Source organism: Rhinolophus hipposideros (genome assembly GCF_964194185.1).
Source record: "Rhinolophus hipposideros genome assembly, chromosome: 9".
NCBI lineage: Eukaryota > Metazoa > Chordata > Mammalia > Chiroptera > Rhinolophidae > Rhinolophus > Rhinolophus hipposideros.
The window spans coordinates 12398439-12409844 of NC_138055.1; the positions used below are offsets into that span (position 1 = coordinate 12398439).

The 11406-nt window shown below is 46.4% G+C and overlaps 1 protein-coding gene across 5 annotated transcripts in view; it reads left to right on the forward strand.

Moving 5' to 3' along the window:
- Nucleotides 1–10806, forward strand: part of LARGE1 (LARGE xylosyl- and glucuronyltransferase 1) — a 492234-nt gene extending 481428 nt beyond the window's left edge. For all 5 annotated transcript variants that reach the window (XM_081059772.1, XM_081059773.1, XM_081059774.1 and 2 more), the window contains 3 exons: nt 2083–2229; nt 4877–5072; nt 7431–10806. In XM_081059772.1, coding sequence (XP_080915898.1) covers nt 2083–2229; nt 4877–5072; nt 7431–7628 — 541 coding nt within the window. In that variant the 3' untranslated portion in view covers nt 7629–10806. The remainder of the gene's footprint in view (nt 1–2082; nt 2230–4876; nt 5073–7430) is intronic.
- The last annotated feature ends 600 nt before the right edge of the window (nt 10807–11406 follow it).

Consider the following 11406-nt stretch of genomic DNA (forward strand, 5'->3'; position numbering starts at 1 on the left):
CATTGCTAGGTCTCTATTGTGCCCTCCTAATCTCCCACTCTATTTCCATAGCATTCATGTCCTTAATTAGCTGCATATGCAATCGTAGGCTTTTAACATTCTGAAACGTTTAAGATAAGAATGTAAGTACCAGGCGGGAAAAGACTTTGGCTGTTTCGCTCACTCCGTGTTTCCATGTGCCTAGCACAGTGCCCAGCACATAGTAGGTGCTCAGCGATTGTTGAATGAATAGCAGCCACCCATCAGTGCCGGGACACCTTCCCCCCCTACTCTTGGGCCGTGGTCATCTTGGTCCAGGAATATTCTTTAGATACATGTGTTCTGTCCCCAACACCCAGAATCAATAAATGAGGTACACACCTTTCCTGGGGCAAAAGTGACAGTCCCCAACTCTGCCTATGTTGAGTGAAGGATTATATGAAAAAGAATGCCTGGCCATGGATGAGGAATTCTTGGATGTTTGAAAACGGTGAAGTCATTTTTCAGAGAGACGAAGGGGGAGAGCATGCAAGCCAGAAGTCTCTGGGCCTCCAACTGGCCAAGTATAGCACGCGCAGATTCTATCTTGGTGTCTGTCCTTTATGACTCTCCCCTGAAATAATGACACGAGGGCCATGTATCATTTGGTATATAGTTAACTTAAACATAATAATAAAGAGTGACCTATGAATGATAATCAGAGGATTCTAACATCAACGTGCAGTCCATCTCGTAACTATCCCCTCTCCACTGGGACCTGGTGCAACCCCTGACCCAAGGGTGGTTCCCTTGTTCTGACCGGGTCCAGGGTCCCTGTCTTCGTTCGCTGATATGGAACCTGCTGACGTCCTTCTCGATCGGGCGCTGTGTTCTTGCCCCACACTGGCCTGGGCTCACACAGGATGGAAGTCTGTTGAGTCAAGTGACTTCCACAGTACAGGTATATTGTTACGGAGCGCTGCTGCTTCCGGTAGTTTGCAAAATGGCTTCCAGTGCCTCGCATTAACCCGGAGTAGACAGCTTTCTCTACTTCAGAGAGAACAAGCCGAAGCCCATGCTGGTCTTCGTCAGTGGTCTGAGCAGGAAGGCAGAAGGAAGTACCAAGGTCATGGCCCAAAGAGATCGCGGAAGGTCGAGCCAGGGAATGATGACAGCACTGCAGCACAGTAGTGACCATCTGTGGCCATGAGTCTGCCACGTGCCATATGTGCCAGCCAGGATGCATGGTGCCTTGTTCAGTTTCCCAGGAGCTCCAGGAGGCAGATGCAGTGCCCTGTTTTACGGAGGAGAAACCTGACGTAGTGAGAAGCTAAATTATGGCAAGACTTACAAAGCGACAGAGCCAGGATTCAAGTTCTGTCTGTGTTGTTTACAAGCCTCCTGCTCTGTGGTCCTCTGGAGAGGGACCTCTCTCCCTCTCCAAGTGATGGCCACAGAGTTGGGAATTGGCAGACAAATCCAGAGGGGAAGGGACTGGGTCTCTCAGGAGCAGAGCAGGCCAGGCTCAAAGGCCGAAGTGAATGAGAACTTGGGCAACTTTCCACCAGTACATGGGGCACCAGCACTCTTGTACTGGTTGCATGGGGTGGGTGTGGCTTGTTTAAAGGCTCAGGGTCTGGAGGAGGATGATTCAGGGGGTTGAGGGAGTCACAGAGATGGGGCCCAGAAATGCGCCAGTTAGTGATTCTCTTGTTAACTGTATGTCCAGCTGTCCCCATGTGGCCAGCGGTGCAGTAGGAGTGTGTGGCCAGCCCAGTGGACCCAGCAGGCTGGGCTCCAATCCCTGTGATTCCTTGGAGACCTGCCTACCATACTTGGCTTGGACAGGGGCATGTACTACAAAAGGGAGGGACCCCTCCCATCTGGCTTGCCCTCTGTTCACTCCCCAGGAAGACTCCGCTTTGTGGCTCAGAGACAGCAGTTCTACTCTGGACTCCAGAATGGTATTGGGCAAGCTGCTTGGCCTCCCTGGGCCTCAGTTTCCCCATCTTTACACTGAGAGGCTGGTTTGGGCTTTCTCTCCTCCACCTCCCTGCCCTCACGTGGGGAAGGCCTTTGCCTGGCATCACAGGGACCCGGTCTCCACCTGCCCTCTCTTTTCAGGAAGTCTGTCATCCAGCTCGACCTCGCCAACACCAAGAAAGCAATGATCATCCCTGCATTTGAGACGCTGCGCTACCGGCTCTCTTTCCCCAAGTCGAAAGCGGAGCTGCTGTCCATGCTGGACATGGGAACGCTCTTCACATTCAGGTGAGTTGCTGCCTCCGGGGGTGCCTGAGGCCTTCTCGCTCTGGGAAACCCAGGTTCCAACGCTATTGGCCCAGAAGTGTGTTGCTTAGCATTAGACCATTTTAAGGCCCCCAAAAAGCATCCCTGGCCCCATACTGTGTCCTTGGACTATTCTTTCTCTTCCCACATGCCATGTACTTTGTTTTGAACATGGGTGATAGGCCTTAGGCGTCCAGATGGAAGGACAGGAATGTTGAGTGGGAAGGTCAGCTTATTCTTTTTGTACTTGACTCAGTTTAGGCTCCTGCTCCTGTCTGCTGGCTCCGAATTCTGTCTTTTGTTTGCTTGTTTATTCATTCATCTGGTCAGTGGGTTTCATCCTGTTAGCCCCATGGCTGTTGCTTCCCTTTTTCTTTTTTGTCTTTTGTTTTTCCTGTGTATGTGTGTGTGGTTTGATGAGTGGTCTGTTCTCCAAGGTTCTCCGTAACGTCGTTAACTAAAGTCACCAAAATGACTCCAAGATTGGACACAGCACATGTGGCAGCTGACTTTCCCTGTTGCCCAAGTGACAGTTTCAGACAAAGCCCTCCCTTCCTGGTCTCCTAGGCCCCTAAGTCCTGCAGGAACATCTCAGGGGACCGACCCTCCCCAATACCAACGTGCCCAGGGAGTCTGTACAACTTCACAGGATTAAGTGGGTTCCGTCCCCCAGGGACAGGCTGTGGCATTAAGGGTGGCACCCCGGGGACAAACAGGAATCCTGCTGGGTCTCTTGACAGAGCAGTCTGAAGACAGAGCCGTCACGTCCTTCTGCTCCTATTTTAAAGACAGGCCTCCATTTTGAACAACATACCCGTGGCCAACACTTCCTGGGAGCTAACAAAGAAAACATACATTTGTAGGCAATTTGAATTTTATTGAAAAGGTGGGAAGAGCAACAGGTTTTCATGCCACTGTCAAGTCACTGGAAGTTTCTAGAAGGTTTTCTCAAACTTTATTTTGTGACAGTAACTTTATGAGACAGGTTATTCCTTCAACGACTCAGAGATGATCCTTTTTCACATTTTCTACAGATCACTAAACGGAGGAGTGCAGGACCCCTGGTGGAGGCAGGACTCAAACTCCAGCCTTCTTCCTCTATCCAGAATTTTGGAAAGTGGCCTGAAAGAGTTATTATCCCCCTAAAGCAAGCCTTCTTTATTTTCAGAAAGAAATAATAACAGCTACCATTGATTGAGTGCTTACCATGTAGTGGGCACTGTGATCAGCTCATTTCATCCTCTTAACAAATCTATCAGGCAGATACTGTTAATCCCCATTTTACAAAGAAACTGAGGCTCTGAGAGACTAAGTAACTTGCCTAAAGGACACAGCCAGTACGTGGCAGAGCCTGGGTCTGAGGAACTTGCAGAGCCTCTGCTCTGAACCAAAACGCCATCGGACCACTGCTCACGTCCAGAATGTTCTCACCAATGAGTATTTGAAGCTCCAGGCAACACTGAGACTCCGAGAACAAACCTTAATCTGCATCTCCCACAAGAGCTGGGGTTTGTCCTGCTGGGTCCACGGTTGCTGCACTGGCCAACAGCTTGCAAGCCACCATGCCACGTGCTAAATTACAGAGCTTCCCTCTGAGAAATTGCTTTTGTCACCTCTTCTCCAAATGATGAACTCTGAAGCCTCCTAGCAGCTGAAGCCTGTGTCCCACAGCCCCTGGGATGGGAAACCACCCCCACCCCCACCAGTCCTCGAGAGCAGTGGTTCTCAGAGTGTGTTCCCTGAGCCAGTGGCCTCAGCATTCTCTGAGGACTGGTGAGAAATGCAGGCTCAAGCCCCACCCCAGACCTAGTGGATCAGAAAATGGACTGTTAGAAAATAGTTGTCTGAGTGATTCTGATACACACTCAAGTTTGAGAACCACTGCTCAACACAAAGTCTCTTTTAAGTAGGATCCTCTCAGGGGTACTCAGGAAACCTCTCTCATCCCTCCTTTCCGGGAGGCTACCTGGTGTGGGTAGTGTCAGATAGCGACAGTCCAGTGTCTGCTCATCTGACAGTAGGTTTCTCGGATCATTTTCAGACTGTGGCTTGTTTTAATGGCAGGTTAACCGTGGCTTCCCAGTGTTCCCTGCTGACCAGCTATTCGACATCCTTCCAGGCTGGGCTAATGGAAGCTGCCTCCCTACCCAGGGGGACAGACCTTATCCAGCAGTCCCTGCTCCTTCCCCCTTTTTTTCCTCATGTGCACATTACAATAGTCCAAGAGGTTAGGAGTCCAAAGATGGAGGGCAAATGAGATGACTGTCCGTACGCTGACATCCCTGTGGTCTCACTGCATTCTCTGCCTCTGTCTTCACATGGCCTTCTCTACCCTGCGTGTTTCTGTCTTCAGTTTCCCTCTTCTTATAAGGACACCAGCCTTGGCATTAGAGCCCACTCTACTCCACTGTGACCTCATCTTCACTTGATTACGCCTTCAAGGCCCTATTTCCAAATAGATCACACTCACAGGCACTGGGGGTTAGGTCTTGAATGTATCTTTTTGGGGGGACACAATTCAACCCACAATGAGAACTATATCAGCATATAATCCTTCCTCTAAATCAGCAGCACTTAGAAAGCTCAGCTTCCTTCTTCCCATTCAGTGGCTTTTCTCCATGTGTCCCAGGTACCACGTCTGGACAAAAGGCCATGCGCCCACAAACTTCGCCAAGTGGCGGACCGCCACCACGCCTTACCGGGTTGAATGGGAAGCTGATTTTGAGCCGTATGTTGTCGTGAGACGGGACTGCCCTGAGTATGACCGGAGGTTTGTGGGCTTTGGCTGGAATAAGGTGGCTCACATTATGGAACTGGACGCACAGGTGAGAGGAGCGGAACGTCATGGACCTGGGGGGTGGAGGGGGTGGGGACGGTCAGGGACGAGAGACCTCAAGCGGAAAGCTGAAAGGGACCTTGGAGATAAGAAAGCAGAGACCTAACAAGGAATGTGTTCAGGGACCTAGAATGAGAACATGGCGGTACTAATTCTCCAGGCTGTGGATTCCCAAACCATTCCTCTTTCTTCTACCCTGGGAGGGGACTTCGGTTCCAGGCCAAGACCCAGGCAAATGGGGGTGTCTTGTGACCAACAATTCACCGCCTCATCCTTAATCAATCCAGTGATGAAGATAAGCAAATGATGACCATTCATCACTCAGCCTGAGAGTCATATAATCGACACAAAGAATTCTAGGAGTTGCATATAAATGATACAAAAGCATGCAGTTAAGATGGAGCTAATTCTTCTGTAACTAAAAGTGGGATATTTTTCTGCTGCATTTAGTCACGAAAGCCTTTCATTTATTCAGCTAATACTTGCTGAGCACCTATTTCAAACGTAATCTGCAGAGTTCTCATAGGTTAAAGCAGACCAGGAATCTGTAAAGGACCAGACAGTCAACTGGGGCAGGGAGGGGGGTGGGTTGTGGAGCCTAGGGGTCTCATTTTCAACTACTCAACTCTGCTCTTATAGTTCAGTCATAGACAATATCTAAACAGATGGGTGTGACTGTGTTCCAGGAAAGCTTCATTTATAAAAATATGCAGTGGGCCCGACGTGCTGCAGTTGGTCAGTTCTATTTTAAACAAAGGAAAGCAAAGCTAACCCGGTTAAGTCAGGAGGGATACCTGGACCCCTCAGCCCCACCCTTTTTCTCTTTGTGTGCTGTTCTCCAAGGCGCCTCCTCATGGAGCACAGTGTAAATATTTCTCAACAAGAGCACCCCAAAGTCAGGAAAAGCAAGGGTGCTCAGTGCTGGCGGCTCTGAGAATCACCTGGAGAGCTTTCCGACAGTTCCAGTATGTTGGTAGCAGTCCCAGGTGCTTTTCGTAAACATTAGGTCTAAGAACCACTGATAGAGGTAGAAGATGGTAGAATAGTGTACGTATTTAACGGCAGAAAGCTTGACCTTTCGTAGCCATATTTTCAATAATACTAGGGTCTAGTTCTGTTCACAGACGGAAATGTTTAGTCTGCCTCAGCTTCTGCTTAAAAGAAAGGTTGTAATATCCATGCATGCAGCAGGGTGCTGAGGTGAACTGGTTCGAATGAAGCTAATTTTCCAGCACTGAGACCTGAGCTTTGTTTGTTTTAGGCAATTTTGACAGGACTCTCGAAATTGTCTTGCTTATTTTCCTTTCTTTGCCAATAGCACATGCCAAACATAATTTTACCCTTTCTACCAATTTAAGGAAATCCCGAGTACACACCTGACAGGTAATCCAGCCACATCTATTGGGGCTAGTGGGATTAGTAGAGCTCTTTGTCACCACCTGAAATGTCTCAGACAACTAAACTCTGGGAGTTCTTGAGTTTTCGTTTCATGATTTTTTTCACTCCTTCCTCACCATCAACTCTCATTTTTTGCTGCTGTCAGTATTCCTCCATCTATAACAGCTACCTTTCCCCTTCCCGATTTTCCCTCTCTGAGTTCATTCTGCTCTGGTCTGGGAAACTAGATGACCAAAGCTTATCAGACATTATGTCCAAAACCAGCGCACAAAGATTCTGCGTGAAGGTGTGCTGAGTTCTCCTTTGAGTTACATGTCCTAAGTTTTACGTCACCTGTTTTGGCTATTCGGAGGCATTTTATTTTTTGTCTGAGTTTCTGTCTCTATTCTGCCATGTGGAGGATACTACATGATGGTGTGACTTGTAATAAGATATGTAGGTGAGAGTTTTGTTCTTCATGAGCTTCCATCCAGTGGAACCTTTTTTTCTTCTTCCTTTTCTGTCCCCTCTTTTGTACTTCTCTGTTGAGGCTGTCAAATCTCAGCAAGCACTAGGAGAAATCCCATAAACTGACGTCATTTAGTTGAGCAAGAGAATCTCTCATGGTCTCCATCGTTCTAGAGCAAGCACATGGGTAGGTGCTCACGCTTATCAAGAACCTTCCATGGCCCGTGAGCTCTGCCCAGCGCTCTCCATACACTGTTAGTTATCTTTCAAGGTAGGTAGTGTTCCTTTCACTTTATAGCTGAGAAAAGTAAGGCTCCGAGAAGCCAAGCAATCTGCCCAAGGTCATGGAAACAACATGGTTTGCTGTCCGTGGTGCTGACCTCCTGGTTGAGGTCATGCCCCACTTCATTCATTCATTAAAGTCATTCAGCCGTCTGCTTGGATTCATCGTCCAGTACCAAGGGTTCTTGCAAGTGCTCAAGCTGCTCTTATCTTCTTCTAGGAATATGAATTCACCGTGCTGCCCAATGCCTACATGATCCACATGCCTCATGCCCCCAGCTTCGACATCACAAAGTTCCGGTCCAACAAGCAATACCGCATCTGTCTCAAAACACTAAAGGAAGAATTCCAGCAGGACATGTCCCGCCGCTATGGCTTTGCTGCCCTCAAATATCTCACGGCCGAGAACAACAGCTAGCATCAAGAAGCCACCACTAGGGAGAGACGTTCTGCAGGGGGAGAGCCACTTGCTGTTTGGGGCCCAGCCTTCAAACTCAAAATCGAGCAGTGCTTTTTTTGGTTTGTTTTTATTTGTCTCTTTGGCCCAACAAAGCTCCCCACACTACAGAGATCTGAGACAAGGATCCAGCCAGCCTCTCTGTGCCCCACGACCTGGCATTTCCAGAATGTGGAAAAGTAGCTCATCCACATAGAATCTCAAAGAATGGAAAATGGAGGGATGAGAGGAAGCAATGGGATTATCCTACCACAAAGCCACAAAACTAAGCAGGTCTTTAGGATGTTTTTGTTGCTTTTTAAGAAAGGGAAGTCAGAGTGCTGGAGGTCAGCCCTCCTAGGAATAAAGGCAAAAATGTCTCTTCATTAAGAGAAAATTCTTCTTTGCCCTGCCATCTAGCTGGGTATCCAAGGGGAGAGCAAACCAATGATTGGAACCAACCATTTGTAAAAACTCAGTGGGGACATTGTACCTGGCGGGACCTGGAAGTGGGGTTGGTTGGTTCTTATCCTCAAGGTCACTCTTATTTTGTTTTGATTTGTTTTTGTTTTGGGGGGATTTTGTTTGTTTGGTTTTGGTCCGGGAATCCAAAAGAGAAAATCTGATCTTTTAAGGTACTGAAGGAAAATCAGCTGCCCCAACCAATACCTCTCTAAATCAGCAGTGGCCCGTCAAGGAGGAAGAGTCTTCAGCCAATAGTTAAACATGGGTATCCTTCTTCAGGATTGTCACTGAGGCGCCCATGACCTTGAATTCCCTACTCCCCAGAATCCAGGGGCTAAGATGGAAATTCAAAATCCAACTGTTTTACAACCAGTCACATTTTCTATTGGCAATGACTGATTCCTGGGGAAGGAGCTTTGAGGAGACTGTGTCAGTGCACATGAAAGGTACGAAGCTCTCAGGCCTTTAGAAGAACTTTCATAATTCAGGCGAGCCCGATTCTGAAGAGTCACACGTCCGTTTGGAGACCTTCGGGACGAACGAACGTGTCAGGTTCCTCTGTGTTCCTGCCCGCTTGACTGTGGCTGGGACAAGGTGACCGCCTCAGGCTCCCTTTGGGACCTGTTCAGAGAGTAGGCAAGCACCTTCACTGTTAAACAGATTGAGGAGACACTGGACTTTTTACCCATTTTCTTGAATCTTCAATATTAATGTTGTGTTTACATTGATGAGAATAAGAGTCAGTGCCCTACTCTGCTGGGCTGTTTGTATTGAGTTGCAATGTGACCAGCGAACGCTGCATTCAATAAATGAAAGTACGGACTGTTTCTTCCCCACACCCCTCCCACTCTTGTAAGATGCTGCCGAGACACACTTCAGGGTAGAGAGCAAAATTGATAAATGGCAACTTGACATTTTCTGTCCTCCCGTTTTATGTTTCTCATCGGTTGATCTTGAACCTTTTTTCTCCTTGCCTAAGGTTAGATTTTACTTTACCTTCTAACCAGCAGAGCACTTTCACATTTCCCATTTAGTTTCTATCTCAAAACAGAAGCCAGATGTTTTATGTAGCAGATGTGGGCTAGCAAGGTAAATCATGGTAACTGATGGTACAGTGAACCCCCCCATCCCCTTCTCGTAGTGGTTAAATGAAACCCCACAGCAATGCGACCCTTAATATGTTATATGCTCTAGTGGATATTTCACTAGATTTATTTTTAAAAATTAGGAAAACAGCTATTAGAACTAATCCATATGTAGATATAAATAAGTGTATATATGTCTGTATATGTATATGTGTGTCTCTGTGTGTCTCTGTCATATACATATAATACATATAGCATATATGCAGCATGTATATTACAAAATTAATACATGAATATTGTAAAAAGGAAAACATGACAAAAGTATGCAAAGTACATGTTAAATCCCCTTTCCCCATTGATGTGTGGGGCCAGTTTCTACCAGCTCCCAAAAACTTTCTGTGTGTATCGTTTTTCTTCTGTGTTCAGTGACATTGCATTTGTAGCTTGAAATTAGCCATGATGGGAGTCGTTACACCATGGAAATCAGAAAACACCACAAATCAGGGTTCCACCACCCCAAGAGCCAGGTGTTAACCATTTACCAGCACACCAGTGCCTTTTTCTCTTTCCTGGGTACACACACAGGCACTCAAAAATTTTCCTCCTTCTCTAGAGAAAGCCACTGTAATAGATGTATTGATACAGCTTTTGAATTAATCACTACCAGCTACTTGAGCCAAGTGAAAATGTGCTGGTAGCACTGGTTCCTCGGTGTTAAAAATCAATTTTTAATTCCTTAAAACCTTTCTTTTTTTTTTTTTTTAACTTTTCATGATACCTGAGTCCTGCCCAGCTACCTTGCTTTCACTTACAGTTCTAGGGGGATAGTGGTGACCATATAATTTATCATCCAAACTGGATCTCCTCTGGGCATGAAAGAAAGGGCTAATTACTTTGAGACAATTGGTATACATGGAAGGACAATGTAGCTTCATGTACACTGAATTTATAAAAGTCAGAAACTGACACTCCACACCAATAGTAAAAAATCCTATTTCCCCCAAAACAGATGCCAGATACTGAAGGCTAGAGCTCAGATGTGGACTGATGCCCAAGTGCAATATAGAGGCCGAGGTCTGCAGAGCCAACAGCACAAATTCCCAGAACTATCATTGGGAGCAGCAGCTCATTGCCAGCTCCAGCTGATGTGTGGGGAACCACAGCCATTTGGGCAGAGGCACTTGCTATGCCTGTCCATTCCTTCATATCCGTTCCTTAGGGTAGAACAAGCTTGTAAATGTGTCGCACTGATGTTTTCATACTTAAATAAGCTAATACCACCTTGGGTTTTGGCTGGGAGGAAGGAAAGGATTCTCTCATTTAGTGACCAAAGTATTCAGTGTCCGAGAGAGCTAAGATTTATTGAGTCATCACGACGTGAAAGGACCTTTTGCATGTATTAGCTCATTGAATCCTTGTAGCAGGACGGCTGTTTTACTGTTTCAGATAAATTACTGTTTATAGATGAGGAAACTGAGTGAGCTCTGGGAAATTAAGTAACATCCCCAAATTCGCATAGTTCATATGTACCAGAACCAGAATTTAAAACCCAGGCCGACTTGTTTGAATCCAAGGCCACATAGCCTGCAATGCTGCTCCTTACTCCAATTAAAAAGAAATACATTAAAAAAAAAAAGAAATACATTAAATATTGGCAGACAGAAGTATTTGCACCTATATACTAGCAAGATATTAGGTTTCTAGTCTTCCTTTAATATCCATCCAATAACACAGTCTAAACGGCAACCTCTCCTAGACGCTCCAAGTCTTGCTATGCTCATGGACTTGCTGGAAATTCATTCAAAATAGACCTGGGCAATCTACTGTGTTTCCCTGAAAATAAGACCTAGCCGGACCATCAGCTCTAATGCATCTTTTGAAGCAAAAATTAATATGAGACCTGGTCTTATTTTACTTATATAATGTAATATAAGACCAGATCAATATAATGTAATATAAGACTGGTTCTCATATTAATATAATGTAATATAAGACCAGCTCTCATTAATTTTTGCTTCAAAAGATGCATTAGAGCTGGTGGTCCAGCTAGGTCTTATTTTGGGGGAAACACGGTAGATCAACTCTAGGGGGCAGTCATTGATTCCCTGGATACTTCTGGGTGGTTTCCTCGATTACATGGCACAGGTAGAGACCCTAAGTTTTAAGCTCCCCCTTGGACCTCAATTCATCACACTGCTTCAACATAATCC